The sequence below is a fragment of the Rhea americana genome, unplaced genomic scaffold (genome assembly GCF_003343005.1).
Source record: "Rhea americana isolate MKP2758 unplaced genomic scaffold, rheAme1 scaffold_198, whole genome shotgun sequence".
NCBI classification, from domain to species: domain Eukaryota; kingdom Metazoa; phylum Chordata; class Aves; order Rheiformes; family Rheidae; genus Rhea; species Rhea americana.
Genome location: NW_028186127.1, coordinates 1,562,582 through 1,580,302, shown reverse-complemented (window position 1 = coordinate 1,580,302; position 17,721 = coordinate 1,562,582). Strand labels below are relative to the sequence as shown.

General features: G+C 35.5%; 1 protein-coding gene across 1 annotated transcript in view; it reads left to right on the top strand.

Moving 5' to 3' along the window:
- Positions 1-17,721, top strand: part of KCNT2 (potassium sodium-activated channel subfamily T member 2) — a 160,645-nt gene that overhangs the window by 48,320 nt on the left and 94,604 nt on the right. The window contains exons 7-9 of the mRNA XM_085303198.1: positions 3,966-4,040; positions 4,522-4,605; positions 5,208-5,302. Coding sequence (XP_085159324.1) covers positions 3,966-4,040; positions 4,522-4,605; positions 5,208-5,302 — 254 coding nt within the window. The remainder of the gene's footprint in view (positions 1-3,965; positions 4,041-4,521; positions 4,606-5,207; positions 5,303-17,721) is intronic.

Genomic DNA, 17,721 nt, shown 5'->3' with positions numbered 1-17,721 from the left:
CCATAAATTATTTCTTTAACAAATTCAGGATTACTGACATTCAGTAGTTACGACAGCCAGCATTGAATTGTACTTTATTGTGCTTATAAAGTTGTTATAGCATGAATGTTTTCCTTAGTGTTCAACAATTCTAAGGGGCTTAAAACTGTCCACTGACTAAAAATTATTTTTAATCTTTATAAATAGCATTAACTATTTAGGTGTTGTGGTTTACATACGTAAGTCATTTATAGGCAGAAATAATCCAAGTAAAATTAACACATCTAGTGCCAAAACCTACATTAAAAAAAAATCATAATTTATATTGTCCCTGAATTTGTTGAACAGCATTTTATGCCTATCTCATGTACTCGCACCTTGCACAAATTTCAGGAGTACACAGGATGAAAGAAGTATCAACAAGTAAGCTCCCTTGATTAGTTATTTTTAGTGTACAATGAGTGTAAAGCTCTCCTATCCTGATATGCTGCATATACTTTTCACAGAAGAAAATGACTACAAATGCTGTGGGTCCAGGAAATTCCATAACATGTAATCAAAAGTTGAACACTCTTTGCAATTATTTTTACATATAATATTCTTACTGAACTGGCTTGAGTTAATTTTCATACAAGTAATACAAATGATGTAATTATCAGCTTCCTTGACATCTGAGAAGAAAATTGCCTCTGCTCTACCTTTGCATCTTGCAAAATCAGGATCAAAGCAGAAGCCAAGCTGTTGAAGCAATGTGATTTCTACTCTTCTCAAGGGAATAAGAATAACGTAAGGAAGAATAATGGTATTGAAATGCACTTTGGCAATCCACCTGATGCAAACACATCTCTCCCTCTGTTCCTGCACGCAGTCTGCAAACAACATCACGTTAGAGTCATTACCTCCAGTTTTACACCTGTCCTTGGAAGGACTAGTTATTTCACCCACTGTAAGGTCTTTCTGCACAGCCAGGGTAACTGAAGGAGTATTGAGACAGGTTGCTTATTTTATGCCAACACTTCCAGAGCTTTTACGATTTCAACAYAGGTGAGAGGACAAGCAGGATGAAAACACAAAGATGATGATGATTGTGTTTATCACAAACATTGCCAGGATTTTATAGATAACCTCAGGGGAAAATAAAATAGTCATTTGAGAGAATGCTCCAAGGAATTTACCTTTCTGATACTTGGCTGAAGAGATACAAGAAATAATCTGATGTGCAGAACACGCGTGAGATAATAGAACATCATAGTATTAGGATACACATAAATGAATTTGAAATTTTTATTGCTTTTATATGGTGGGAGATGCAGATACAGCACTGTCTTATCATACACAGCTCATCACTTGGATCCAAAAAACTTTTACAAGCTGTGTTCCCACAGCATAACACATAACACGAGAGTTTGCACATAGCCAAAATCCTGAAAAAAGACTATGTTCTACATCAGAAATTTTCACTGCCAAAACTGATTTTGGCAATGCTACTGTGTTACCAGTGCACAGCCACTCTTATCTACTTTAATCAGTACCATGTGTTCTCACTGCAAGAGACAGTTTTGCAGAAGACATGATGTACTTGTGTGTGGGAGCCAGAACATTAACAGCTGCAAGCATCCCTAGGTCACTGAAGCACATCGGCACGTGCATTTTGCCTGCACAGATAAATTATTGGGGCTTTTTCCATTTAGGGAGATCCTTTTATTCTGCTAACAGAAAGACTGGATTCTTCCAGATGAAGTTGAATTTGTATGTGAACATGCTTAGCGATAAAATTTATAGTGTAGAATATGCCAAAAGAATTGATTTATTTTCCTTAAACTTGGCTCTGTTTTCTCTTTAGAAAAGGAACACTACAAATCCAATGAAACATGAAACAAAGATCATTCTTTTCTAGAACTCAGAAAATAAGGCTCATACATTAAAAATAAGGAGATTATTTATTTACATGGAATGGGTCAGTTGCTAGTAAATTAAAAATTTGGAAGTCTTTCTACTTTATTATTCCTACTGATAAAATCCCAGTCTATAGTCTCACAATTTCATTTCTGTTTAAAGGGCTTTGTATGTTTGTCATACAAAATATTAAAGATTATTGAAGTATGTCTAACGTGTGCCACCTACAATTACATTGGAGACATTAACTCCTGCCCAGGAGCTATGATGGCTTCCAAATGTGAAAAGGAAAAAATAGAATAACTTTATACACATTGTGGCTTCTGTTTGATTTCAGGACCTGTATCATAAGGGTATTTTAACAAGAAGGATTAATTCATCATTGCAGCTGAAATTACGGCGCTGTACTGCAAATTCTTGCAATATTACCGTAGTTTATGCTGCGTTGTTACTGCATTACCTATGACGGATTCATGATAYACAGAATTAGTAAAGCCAGAAATTACTAAATTTTAAATAACTTTTTTAATGAAKGAATTTTCATCCTAATATCTAACGATTCACAATCACAACTCAGCTGTGAAAGAAAAATAGTAGTATCTCCAAAAAGTAATTGGTATGCAGATCAAGAGAACTCACTGGCTTTCATTGACATATGTTGGAAAACTCCTCACTTCAAGATAAAGTTCCAAAAAGCATGTACTGAAGTGTCTATGGCAGAATTAAACTGATCTTTTAGTCCTAATTCAAATATTAAACAACAAACTGTCTTCCTTCCTTTTCTCTCAAACCAGTTGTGAGGCAGAGGATTAAAGATAAAAAAATATAAATATACCTGAAAGGAAGGAAAGACTCTCCACAGACAGCTGCCATCTTTCCCTAACTTAACTTCATTCCTCCTCTTAATACTAACTTCKTAATTAGTTATTTTTTTAACACTTACATTAAATTAGTGTAAACACTGAAAATTAGAGTACGCACACACATACCAAAATTAGAGTAACACCAAAAACTCTGAGACTGAGTAACATGCACAGGCTAATGAAACAAGGTCAAGAGAAAATAAGCTGGTATCTTCTCCTTGGAAGTCAAAAGATATCTACATTCTTCTTGGCTTTATGTTTTGCTATGAATTCCAGTCAGAAGGCTGTACAAAGAGTGGCTCATCGTTCTTAGGAAATGTTGGTTTGGACTATGTGGCAGTCACCCGTGCACAGGGATAATCAAAACAGCTGATCTAGGTGGTAAAGTCTTCTGAGCATGGCATGTCCTTTGGTGATACGTCTGTACAACTCTTACACAATAGTGACGCTTTGTCTCTAATTTCTAGACTATCTTAGATAATAAGCATTCAAGTAAGAAAAACTTTGGCACCATCAAAAGCTAGAGCATTGTCTTGCAAGATTTTAGAGAWCTAAAGGTTTCTAAGAAAAAGGGACTAGAAAGAGTTGCAGATAGAAGAATTTGACATCAGGTTAGCCCATTGCTTTTATGAAGAATCACTGAAAAACTAGTATTGCTAAGAATATAAATTCCTCAAGACAGGCGTTTCATCTCCTTATCTATCTGCAAGTGAGTGTTTAAAAATAGAACTCAGCTAACCTTAGAAGAATGAAAAAGCAAAGTGAGAAGATGGCTGTATATGATTTCAAGATGCCTAAAAATGCAATAGGAGGAAAAAGGAATATATTATCTTTTGAAAAATTTGAAAAATTAATTTCATGTTCTTCATTAGATGAGAGAATGAGCTGAGTAGTTAATGCAATTAGAAATATTCATTTGAGCTGTCTTGTTAAATAGGTTATAGCAAGGAAATATATGGTAATATGGAAAGAAAGAACTGCTGTAGTAGAAATACAGATTTAAAAATATATTTTTTAAATCTATGAGGTACATTATGAGAAATAGAAAACATAGTTAGTCTGGAGTGGCCTGTCTACTCACTGTTTGACATGTGTGTTTAAATTGGTGACAAATCATCATCCTGAAATTCAGATGCTGGGAGAGACTTCACATGTGGCTTTGGAATATTATGTATATTTTTCATGATTTAAACCTACTGTGATTTTCTTTTTTCCTTTTCTTCGAAGGGAAATATCTGGGAACAAATTCTGAGAATACCCTTCCTCCTGGAAATAATTAATGCTGTCCCTTTCATCATCACGGTAAACATACTTGAATTAATACACTCTTGTACACTGTTCTATAGCTGCACAAATTAATACTCTAATTTTAATTTAAGTAAATGGAAGTCTTGTGTGGATGCTGTATTTGTGCCTGTGGGAACAGAATTAGACAACAACAAGAAAGTGGTTTGCTACTTGAATAAAGTATTAATATAAATCTCTTTCCCTTTCCTCGCAAAAAGGGGACAAATAAAAACCCCTGACTCAAGTTACAGCGTAATAAATAAAATAATCCAGCTAGATATAAAAATTTAGGAATCTCTAGTGTCTGCACTGTAAACTGACTGTACTTATTTTATCACATTATCTTGTATACATTTCATCACATAGTAAAAAAAAATGTAAAGCCACATCTGACACTAGAAACACATTAATAATATGTTTTTCCTGAGTGCTTCATTGTTGCTAATTTCTTGAATAAAAAGAGCTTTTAATATGTATGTGTTGATCCTTCCTTCAGATTTTCTGGCCTGTTCTAAGAAACCTGTTTATTCCTGTATTTTTAAATTGCTGGCTGGCAAAGCATGCTTTGGAAAACATGATTGTAAGTATGACAAAGAATAATAAGTATTTTAGAGTTTCTGTTGGATAGGATATTGTTAGGATATTGTTTTTAGTGGGATATTGGCAGGGTAGTCCACTGTCCAGCTTTATTAGGAAGCTCATCAGATTTGTAGTTAGATTATAGCAATGGTCAAGCATTGCGAAAACTTTGCTGCATCAAAATTAGAAAAAATTAAGACATCAATTGAAACCTTGAATTAGTGTAAATCGTTACTTTGCCAACAAGTCAGGATGGCTAGTTCTTTTGCTATTCCTCTGCTCATATACATTTAGAGGGAACTAAATTGCTATGCCCTAATTGGTCCTTGCAGTCCACATAATTTGTAAGATAGACATCAGCGGACAAACCTTCAGGCAGCTTACATTGTTATCAAAATTATGGCAGGATGAATGAAGAACCTGTTAAATAATCACTGAATCACAGCTGCCTCCTTTGCACCTTTCTATGTRATCAGCAAATTCTCAGTGCATTTGAATGACTGCATTTTACGAGGGAACTATATAATTCCTGTATAGAATTAGCTCATGCTTTATTAATTCAAAACCAAAAATAACACCAACACCTATTTTCCATTAATACAGAATGATCTTCACAGAGCCATCCAACGCACACAGTCTGCAATGTTTAACCAGGTCCTTATTTTAATATCCACCTTATTATGTCTTATCTTCACTTGGTAAGTGACCAAATGCCCTCTATTTTTATTATATTTATTGCCTTTTCCCATTTTATTACATGATGATAAAATAGGTTTCGTAGAAATCATGTGTTTAAATTAAAAAGAATAACATATTTGCAATGAAAGTGTTAATTAACAGCTAGTGCTACTGGAGTCTTGATACATTGGGGCTGGAAACAGTCTCTGCATGCATGGGAGAGGAAATCATTCCCTCTATAAGAAAGGAAATACAGACTATTCAAAAACACAAAGTGGTGGTGGTGGAGATTTACATGCACACCAAGATGGCATTCAAGTATGTAGAGTCTGAAAAGAAGTACCTAGACTCTCCTAATCTTAATCTGATTGTGGGGAAGACAGAGAAAAATCCACAAGATCCCAGCTTTATCACTCTAATCATAGAATCCGTAAGGTTGGAAKGGACCTCTGGAGATCATCTAGTCCAACCCCCCTGCTCAGCAGGGTCACCTAGAGCAAGTTAGACAGGGTTGCATCCAGATGGGCCTTGAAGATCTCCAGAGAAGGAGACTCCACAACCTCTCTGGGCAACCTGGTCCAGTGCTCCGTCACTCTCACAGGGAAGACATTCCCCCTCACGGTCAGGCAGAACTTCCTGTGGTTCAGTTTGTGCTCATTGCCTCTTGTCCTGTCACATGGGACAACTGAAAAGAGTCTGTCCCCGTCCCCTTGACACCCTCCCTTCAGGTACTTGCACACATTGATAAGATCCCCCCTCAGCCTTCTCTTCCCCAGGCTGAAGAGGCCCAGCTCTTGCAGCTGTTCCTCATAGGGCAGGAGCTCTGGCCCTCTCATCATCTTTGTAACCCTGTGCTGGACTCTCTCCAGCAGCTCCATGTCTCTCTTGTACTGGGGAGCCCAGACCTGGACGCAGTCCTCGAGATGAGGCCTCCGCAGGGCTGMGKAGAGGGGCAGGATCACCTCCCTCGACCTGCTGGCCACACTCTTCCTAATGCAGCCCAGGAGACCATTGGCCTTCCTGGCCACAAGGGCACATTGCTGGCTCATGGTGAACTTGTCATCCACCAGCACTCCCAGGTCCTTCTCTGCAGAGCTGCTCTCCAGMAGGTCAGCCCCCAGCTTGTACTGGTGCCTAGGGTTATTTCTCCCTAGCTGCACTTGTCCTTGTTGAACCTCATGAGGTTCCTCTCCGCCAGGCTCTCCAGCCTGTCCAGATGACGCAGTCCTGCCACCCTAAGAAATTCAGGGGCAGCTGGTAATAATACAGTTTGTAGAAAGCAATAGATGGTATTAATCTGGATTCCAGAAAGTAGTAGATAATAGATTCAAACACCAAAAGTGTGTTCACCTGAGGAACATTTTGCTACAAGATACTGAAATCTTTTAAGTTTACAAGGGTTCAAGAAGCATGGAGAAAAATCTGACGATGGTATTAAAAATAATACTTTTGGTTCATGAAATTCATGAGCTGCACATTTTTGGAGACTGGGAAAACATTCACAGGAAATTTTGCTTGATTGCCCAATTATTATATTTTTCTTGAGGTATCTACTGTAGAACAGGGCTTGAGAAAGATAAAGTACACTAGATGGGTCTTTGGTCTCACTACATATGGTCATTCTTATTGTATTATAGAAGTGTAGAGATGGTAATACAGCCTGATAGCTTACTTAACATATGGAATTTTTTGAGAGCAGTAGTGCCTGAGAAATGAGTGTTGCATGTAGAAAAAGAAAATAATTGTAGGAAGAATGTGCATGTTACAAGATTGTGTGCAAGGGGGCAGTGAACAGAGGTGATGATTCTGTGTGGAAAGGCTACATAATCTATTTATCTTGCCAGTCAGGGTGCCTCTGTGTCAGAGCACTGATGAGGTTTGGTCTGTCATTTTGTAGACAGTGATTTGATTTTCTCTTTACTTTATTTCTCTAGCTTATTCTTCTGATAGCCACACTTGTGTGGCTAACTGYTTTTGGTAATAACAATGTAAAATAGCACACGGCCTCCTAAGTTCTGTCCATCTTTATTCAGGAATCTATTCTAGGCAGTGGCTAAAATAATGGTCCCAATTTTGCCCTTTGTCTTAGGGCCWTACAATTGCATAATGACAAATGCTGCTGGTTATAAAGAAACAATTCTTTGTGAGATTAAATTTCCTATTGAATATTCTGGCTGTTTAGAAGGAAATTTTATATAAATAAAGGCTATAATACGTGACCTAGGCTGCATAAAATGCTATCACTGTAGCACTTGGACATTTTGGATTGGCTTTATTTTTTGTTTTAATGTTCACAATACAAAGCATTTTTGAGTAAAATATGTCTTTGCTGTTGGCCAACTTCTATATTCTACTAAACTGCTGAACAAAATGTGCATTTAGTTTTCAGCAAAGCAAACTAGAAACAAGAATGTTTCCCAAGAACTCACTGTGAACATCCCTGATTGATATGGTATAGAAGCTTCAGCTAGAATGGAACATCATGTTCATTACCAGATATTTTGATAACTGACAGTAAAATATGGAGAAAATGGCAAGCAGAGCTCCAGTAATAATGTCTGGTCTCAACAGCTGCAGATACCAGCTTATTATAGATCATTATATACTGATCTAGTATTGACCCTGCAATACTGCAAAATAAGCTAAATACGATGAAAACAGCACRTAATGCAGTAACTAAGGAAATGAAGCACTTTTGGAATGACTAAGAATAGTTGGTGAAGTGTCTGCAATTTGCCTAATATGGGAGTTCTGTTCAGGCAATTGTTACTATTGTTTACTTGCACAGCAATAACAGAATTTTTACACTTTTTCAGTCATCTTTATGTAATTTTACATTCTAGAATATATTTTTAAAACATCATTAAAATATTCTATTAACAGACAGCTAAAATCACTTAGTTCAGCATCTTCAGTTATGTTACATGTTTGGTGAATTTGAGACAGTGCTTCAGTTTAGGAGACATTATTTAGGGTTGACATGAGTAAGAAATGTTTCTTTATGCTAAAGGGTAAACATAATCCATTTCTGTAATCTGTCCACTTGAGGATGGCTTTCATCAGGCTGTTCTTTCATACTTTCTCAGCAGCAAGCAGTAACAGAAGAATGGCTRTTACTCCCCAAACATGTATGGGAACTGGCATTGGAAATATCTATACTGTGTAACAGAATACAAAGAACTCTTTGAGGTACCACCAGTCTGTTTTCCTAATTACAGTTCAGCAACATTTAGAGATACTACTTTTGTCCAAGAACGTAGCATAGCTGCAGTAATGCAAAGGTAGTAAGCCTACCTTAGTAGCTTGAATACAGTGCTTGTAGTCCCAGAGTAATTTCACTCAGCAGTTGGGCACTTTCCCCTTGGAGACCTTCAGTGCCACAGGGATATGCTCATGGGTGTCATTTTGTTGGCACAGATAACTGCGCTTGCCGGTGCCTCTCCCTCTCCACCTTAAGAGTCAATAATAGGCACATTGCATTACATTGTAGCACTGCCGCCCTTCTTAGTGGCTGGCTGACAGGCTTGTCCTTACCATCTGCCTYTATAGGAACACTGGCTTCTCAGCGCTTCTGAAAGTCTGTATAACTTTACACCACAGAGTCCTGTTCAAAACTGTGCTTCTTTAGCAGGCATATAGCTTCTTATGAGGGTTATACCATTTTATAAAAAGTCCAAAACAAAGTGAGGGTCTGAAAAGGTACCTTTTTTTACTTCCATTTTTGTACCTGCTCAATTAGACTAGCACACTGAGAAAATGCAGCAAAAGTGCTCGCTTGCAGCTTCAAGTAAGACCTGAAAGCTTCTGTAAGTCTTATACTGGTCCTCTTTATGAGAAAGTCTAAAACAAATTAATGCTGAAACATAACTGTTTTTCAGCAATTAGTTCATATCTAACACATATGCTCCTTAATCCATTTTTCAAAGTTCTGTATATATTTTAACATATTTAAAAGTAAGCTTTTGCTGGGTGCCTGAGGTGGGAAAGAGATGCTTTTTTTTCCACTCTGCATCAACCAAACTCTGTAATTCTACACTGAGTACAAAATAGCTGGATCAGTACAAGTCTATTGGAGTCCATATGACTCCACTGATAATTCTGAGGATACAACATTACTGCAGAAAGTGTATTGTAACCTCTTTCCCGAGAGAAAAAAGGAGCCCGGCTTAAGCCTAGTATGTGTTTACAGAGTAAGAAGATATTTATATCAGAAGATACTTACGTCTGTTCTTCTGCATGTGTGCAAGCTGCGTGAGCAGCAAGGTCGTATGTTTTTCTAGGAAGAACTGAAATTATGCTTTCTGAAGTGTGCAGAAACCGTTCAGTCTGCAGATTCCTAGAAGTGCCTCAGCACACCCAGAGCGCTGGGGGAGAACCTGGATTTCCCAGGCTCTCACTGGTTTACTACAGGGGAGAAGGATAAGTGCAGCAAAAAGCTATGTTTTGGTTTGTTCTTTTAGTATGTGAACAAGTATAGCATTAAATTTGTTATCATTTGATTGGTCATCTTTCTGAGCAGAAATTCACCTTAAAGACCTGCTTAAATGGTCTCTATTATATATGTACTAGCTACAAGGAAACAGCAGTATTTATAGAATACTATATAAATTTATAAATGCACAAAAAAGCATTTCTTTTTAAATTTTGCTAATATCTACATATAATACGTTCCATCTTTCAAAACAACTGCAGTTCTACCATAGCTAAGAGAAACCCCACAGAAAATGAATTAAATTCTGCCTCATGCACCATCAGCAAAACCATCAGTTGTCTCCACTCTAGAATGTTATGTGGTGATAACACATGCAGATTCCAATTTATGCCTTACAACTTAAGTGCAAGCCTGCAGATAGAAAGTTAAAAAAAAAAAAAAAAAAGTTTACAGCTAATTGGCTAATCTCACCATATTTAGAAAACCATTATTCAAGCTGTCCTTTTGCACTCTGAATTTAGCAGGAAGAAGCTCCTTCTATATTTTTATAAACAGCTAGCAATTCTCTACATTATTACCAAACAAAAAGTAATCACATAACAAAATTTATGTTGTATTGCTTTTGCAATATTTTGCCCTTTGATTTTTGATGAGAATTGTTCATAGATCTGGAGGTAGAACTGATTTGCAGACCAACAAATGTATAAACCCAACTCCACCTATTTGTAGTTTTGCAGTTTACATACAAGGAATTTTTCTCATTTCTTCTGATTTTGAAGATAGACTAGACCACCCAATAATTTCTCATCTTTAAAATACCTCAGTGGCCTCCTAACCACCTCCTATTATATATAYACACTAAAAGAAGTATCCTTTTATGTGAGAGACTGTTGAATAATTACTACTGATAGAGTTTTAGTAAAAGTTACAGAGCTAGTCAAGCAGTTTATTGTGTCATCTAGTCAATGAATGTTTGCACTTGTTTGTCAAATGAAGTACTAACCACTTAATGATTTCGTAAACCCTACTAGACATATAACACTGAATGACTATTTCAGACATTTTTCTATGACACAGTGAGTCATTATTAAGAATTATTATTTTTTAAAAATCAGCATTAGTTGTATATCGCTAGTGTAGAATATGTTTATATAAGGTGGCTACAGACTGAGATGTACGCTTATTATTTTTGTAATTAAGACTTCAAGAAGCTTTTACAAACTTTGCTCATATCTTCACTGAAAACTCACWGAGGTAATTAATAACATTCCTTATCCTTCAGTGTTTTCAACTTCAGAAAATTCAGATGCTTCCACACACTGACTTACAGAATACTCACAGTATACCAGTATGGTAGCCTCAGTGTCAGTTAAACAGTCAGAATTCTCAGCCAGAGAAACAGTTGCTTATAAGTTGCTTATAAGAATGAAAACAAATCCAAACAATGGTCTACTCCAAACATGACAAACAAACAAAAAAAGGATTAAACCAACTACCATCTAATTTTAGAGAAATTAGGAACCTCAATCTTCCAGTTTCTTTTATTATTAATAAGTAGAGACAGATACCTCAGAAGGTAGAGGATACACATTTCAAGTGAACTAAATCACCAATAAATCACCTCCATCTGTGCTTCTTGCCCTCCTCTGTTAATTATCACAGGAGCCAACACTGGTTGTTCTTCTGTGAAGGTGCCTAACATTAAGTAGGATGAATTCTCCCAGCACTGATGGATTAGGCAACATAGAATAAGATGGGACCTTTGGGTCTACAGTTCTTTCCATGTTGTTACATTTTGTTACTCAGCACTCAGGCACTCAGTTTATGGTTTTTAATTCAAAAATAGTACAAAATTAAAGTGTAATTCTGTGAGTTAGAAATAAACAAATCTAATGATTCTCAGTTGATAAAGCCCACAAAAATTCTGAAGGACTATACATGGGTTGCAGAATTTAAATGCTAGAACATTTTAGAATATAAATTGAAATTTTTAAGTAACTGTAAACATTAAAAAAAAAAAATTTAATCATTCAAGTATTACAAGAATCCCACAAAGTATTAGATATGAAAATTGTGCTTTTTTTCTCTGAAATGAAGGAGATCTGTTGGGGATTGCTTTCTTCTAAGTATTTATTAAAGGTCTATTTTGAAATATATCTGTGCAGTGCTCTCCAAACATAAAGCAAACAAATAAGTCTTACAAGTAAGCCATGTAGCACGCTGTGAACACCTCCAGTTACTTTAGGCTGTCAAGAGTGGCAAGTGCCTCCCAAATCCATTACATCAACTTCCCAAGCCCTTGTCCTGCTTTCTGTTGCTGAATTCAGGGCAGGGGGGAGTCTTCCTGTCAGTGTAAACAAGTAGGAGTGATGTCTGTTTCAGACATTACCCTAACACTACCTTAAAGCATAGAATGGTAGAAGGTTCTGTAGCCTTTGGAAGGTCAATAACAAACATTTCTTAAAATATCCATTTGTTATTTGCAAGTTTACTCTCTAAATGCAATTAAAGCTTATCTGAACTATTACTTTCTGGGAAAAAGCTGTGTACATGAACACAAAGACAAAATTTTCATCAAGTTCAGCAGGAGAGAAATCTATTTACCAATATATTGTTAATTATATTTTAGAAGAAGTTTGTCTCTGGAGGACTTCAGAGCTCAATTTCCGGCATCAAAATAGCAGTGCAAGCCATATTGATTTCATTGTGGCTCTGTCACATTTTTGTTTATCTCTGGTCATCATCTGGTCAGGTGTTTCCAGAATTATATATGTCTGGATATCATTAAAGCTGTAACAGTATTTTTTATTTAACGGTAGAATATTTGTCATTTGAAAAAATGGAAAAAAAAAAAAACTGAACATACCTGAACTATAAATTCTGTCATTAAAAAATAACCCATCAGTAAGTGTTTTAAGATTCAAACTATCAAACAGTCATTTAAGTAGCAAGGCAAACTACACACTATGTTCTTGGAACAACTTACAAAATTACTGTGCATCCTCTTAGAGATTGTTAGGCATACAGCAGGGACACTTGCTGATGCTACTGCAATACCATGCTTCGCATCCTATCATATTAACATAGTCAACCGACAAATACACATTTTCCTTCGGCTCCTTCTCCTTCTAGGATGGTCAGTCTCTAGCCAAAATACGGCATGGATAGCTGAGGGCAATTGAACACGAATCAGCACATTTTTACATGCAAGTTAACTTTGAGCTTTTAGCAGGAGCAGCACTCAACTTCCTTATGACAGATATAAGCAGTCAACAGGGTTATAGCCAGAAGTGGTATTTCAAGTCACAATTTTACTGCAAAAAAATATTATTTGGTACTTTATATCCTAGAGAGAAAACAGAATGGACAAAATAGTCTAATGTTGTTAACTTCTTCATTGATTTTGAAAATATGCTGGTAATTAGTTACTAAGATGTATATAACATTTCAAATATGTTGGCTGTGATTATTTTATTGGGTTGGAATTCGACCGAAAATGGTGCCTTATAATCCAGTGCTAATTTACACTGCTGCATAAAAAGCATCTCATTTAAAGATATTTTTGCTGCTAAGATAACTGAATAGCTGTAGCTATTATAAATCAATATATACATATCAATAGCTAAATTACCTGATTTTGCCAGTTGGAAACTAGGCAGTTGCTAGACATACTTCTAGAATCTCTCTTCTGTAAGCTACAAAAATCTTTAAGATGGCTTTGCTAAAAACTGCAAAAAGATGTGTGAAAAACCAACTGTTACCACAAACAGTTGACAATCTAGTTTATCTAAATGAAACAAATAGAGATAAAATTCCTATTATTTTTAAAGGAACAGGTACTTCCTGGATGTTTTTACATACTTAAATTCAAGAGTTCAGCTCTTTAAAAAGCATAGAGGTGATTAGTACCACCATTTAAGAATATAGGATCAAGAGTTATGTTCCTGAAAAACTGAGAAGTTGTTTATGAAAGGCAGACTAGAAATAGTGTTTATTAAAGGCAGAAGTATGGAAGCCCAATCCCACTGATTTACGGAAGCCCAGTCTTATTGGCTACCTATCAAACATGGTTTCTATGGAAACCTAGGTAGTTATACAGTGATTTTCATGCTATTTTCATTATTAATTTGATAGTGACATAATATTTCCTTTGTTAATGCTTTTAGATGTTTCTACATAGTTATTTCTAAAATAATTAGGTCAACATCTTTCTTATCCTACGTGCAGGRATTTTTTTGTGCAAGAGCTGTAATGGAACATTTAAAGTTACCATATGCAGSGATCTGTCAAATCAACAACAACAACAACAATAATACCCTATTTTATATGGTCTGTGAAACAAAGTAATAAAGCTTATTTAGAGAATTCAATCGAAGTTATCTTCTAGAGTAAGAGATACATCTGTAGTCATCTTTGTTTCTCCTAAAATTAAAAAAAACAGAAAGACAAAATGGTATCTCTGAGAGCTGCATTTTACAATGTCTCTATGAATAGATAGTCAACAACAGATCATTTATAAGCAAATCCTACTATTTTTTTAATGTAGAGCAACAAATTAAGGAATTCCCTGCTGAAATTCATGGAGAATTCTATTTTAGAAATAAAGTGTGATCCTATCCAGAGATGGCTTAAAAACTCATTGCATTTCAGTARAGAAAGCATGCTTGAGACATTTCTTATCAGATAATCTGAGTGAGCACTGGATCATATCTTTCAGTCATAACTGAAAAGATATGCTGAAGGATTCATCTCAAAACATAAAAGTAAAAGTAAAATAATGGCAAGTCCATCACCATATCCTATGTAGTGAAGGCTTCCCTAGAGTGTCAGGAAAGGCCAAAAGATTGGAAGGTTACTCCAGTGAMGTCCTAATGAAATATCCCAAATTCATCCTGGCATTTTACCCTGATACACACAATTTTGGATATCTCCCTTTATAATATATATAAAAGACAGAGATAGATAGATAGATATGGGAAACTATATATATGTAATATATATAATGCTATATATAATATAGGAATAAATTATTGTTATGAATCCTTTCTGTGACTGACATAATATAGCTATGAACCACATTCACAACTTCTGATTTATGAGACAATTTCAAAATTAAATCTTTTAATGAGGAGATATGTTTATGAAAAGATAGTACAGGAGTAGCTGTTTTCTTTAAAATTCAGGAAGTACCAAGGAATGTAATTGTGAGCATCTTGAATATATGTACACATATCCAAAAAGGTTTTCAGTAAGACAAGTAGTAAATTGCTGTGATGGGGAAGTGGTGCTTATCAAGAAAGCTTACACAGGGAGAGTAAATTTCAGATTCACTAAAAGAGGAAAATACCAAATGTTTCTTAATTCCAGATATCAGATTTGTTATTTCTCAATTAGAGACTTAAAAGTCCAGTCTTGAGGCATACATGTTATTTCACTGTGATTGACTCTAGCTGAAGTCTAGAACAGACAATTATACCTGCATTCTCTCTCAAAAGCTGCTAATAATTAAAGTAGTTAATACAACTTTTTATTTTTTTAAAGGAGCTGTGAGAGTATTTGGGAGGAATATGCAGTGTTTTGCAAAACATTATACAGTCTGAATATGCCATTGGGAAAACAAATTTTCAGCTGTTAAAATAGCCTTTTATTATCATGACATTTTGTAATACAGTAATAGTATTGCCAGATATCATGATAATAAAAGGTTGTTCTGGCAGCAAAAGAGAAAAAAAGGGTAACTGATTTTGAGTCAAGTAGTGTCTACAGTGTTGGAAGCATGATTCTAAAAGACTGCATCTCCACAGCATCCTTTCTTTATTAAGTATACTTTGAATTTTATGTATTTTATTTAAAAATTAAATTAGTAAAGTCTACTTTAATTTTCTTCTGGAGTAACTTTGTGTGTCACACTGGTGCACATAAGAACAGAATCAGAGCCACAAATAATTCTGTAACATGAACCCTGTGAAGTAATAAAGGGTGAAAATAGATTTGGTGAAAATATAGAATTCCTGGTCTGAAGAGCAATGACAAATAAGAAATGTTAAAGAGATATAGAATGCGTATTCAGTTATCAAAATCAATTACCATATTTTAATGTGTACAATCTCACGCATTTTAGATAGGTATGCCTTCAGTAGTGTTAGTACTTGAAAACAATCCTCAGAAAACATGCAGAGTCAGAGGGAAGGCTTTAGGGAATCAGATACAGGGAACCAATAAGGTAAACGCAGCAGGCATGCAAAGACATGAATATTATTGGGTAAAGGGTTCTTTAGTAAGCTTTCCRTTGGTTTACACACACATGCACACACACACCTGCTGATAAATCACAAATTTTTAAGTAGATAGTATGTGAAGACGGAAGTGTTTATATTTGCAAAATATGCGTGTTCCCTTCAGAACAGGGGTGACAAAAATAGCTAGTAAAAAAAGATTTAGGAATAAAAATAGATCTGGAATACAACTGGAGTCTGAAGATTGTGAAATAGTGTATCATCATATTGGTAAAAAAGTCTTAGATTTTGCTATGATTTGGGGGGACTTGAACAAAAGCAAGTAAAGATCCCCTTAAAGGAACAATTTAACGTAAGTGTTAAAATCTTTAATCTCTTTCATTGCATGAAGGCATTACATTTCACATGCTTCATTTTATGTGTGCAGTAAAAAGAAAAAGCTGATATCCAGATGCTCTCTTTGAGAATATTGTATCACTTTAGACATTAGCAAATAGACTGCCATGTGTTACAGTGGATGACTAGCTGTGTTGGAGATGCTGCTTCACCATTTAAAATTCAATGCCTGGCATCAAACCATCATCACTCACTATTCCTGGCTCAAACATGAAGTTGTCATTAGCATGCAGACTTTAAAAAATATATATATCTTTCATTGACTGATTCATTAGGCTGACAAATTATTTATTTTACATTACTAGGATTTAGTTTTGTGGTGGTTTATGCTAACACATTTAACTTTATTATTAGATGCCATCAGTTATTTTGGTTCTCTGATGAGCAGTAACACTTTATGTGTAGTGATTTGATTGCTTTTATCATCTATTTYGTATTCCAAGTACATATTCAGAGTGTAGAACTTAGCAAAGTTGACATTTCTGAAATCAGGAAAGGAAGAGTTAAAAAAGATGTTGATGCAACATTGACCGTACCAACAGAAGCTGGCATTAGCCGCCAGGAATTGTTCGCTCTCATTCTACTTGTATAAGGAATAATTTTATTGAATGATGAAAAGATTTATCACGGGCTTTGGCAGAGCTAGAGATGTGATGTGAGATGATCTAAAAAGATGTATTTTAGTGCATTTAGGACAGTGGAAGAAAGAAAGAATTCTCATCTTTCTCCTCTGTATATTTGGTGTTCCCTTAGAAATTGCTATAATGTTTAGACAGATATTTTTCAAATGGGAAAACTAGATGGGTAAGCAGTCTTCCAAACACAGTATCACATTTGGGTGATACAAAAATAGATGAAAATTATATGTCCATTGAGCTTGGTGTCTCTAAAGAGGAATAATATCATGACAAAGATCACTTTGACATCCATCACCATTTTGCATTCATTCTGCATCAGATTATTGTTTTTTAAAATTGATCACAGTGAAGGCATATGGGTTCCTCTAACTTACCTCTGTGCGATATTCTTCCCATTAGCCATAGGGACCCCATCAGCTATGCTGGAGCTGTCACATGACAAAATCACTTACTAAACTTAAATAAGGCAAGTAAAGAATTAAAATTATGATTCATTATGAAACTGTTGCATGTGATCTTAATCTTTGATATCTGTTTGTAGCAACAAAAATCTTTAACAGCACATACAGATCTGTTAACCATTTGACCTAATTATGACAATCAAATGCCAACTTGATGTCAAAATGTGCTAAAGATAAATCTCTGAATGGTACCTCAGCTCCAATGAATTTGAATTTCTAGCACTGTTCACAGATACCACTCTCCTTTCTCCTCTTCTCTCCCAAATACAAATAATT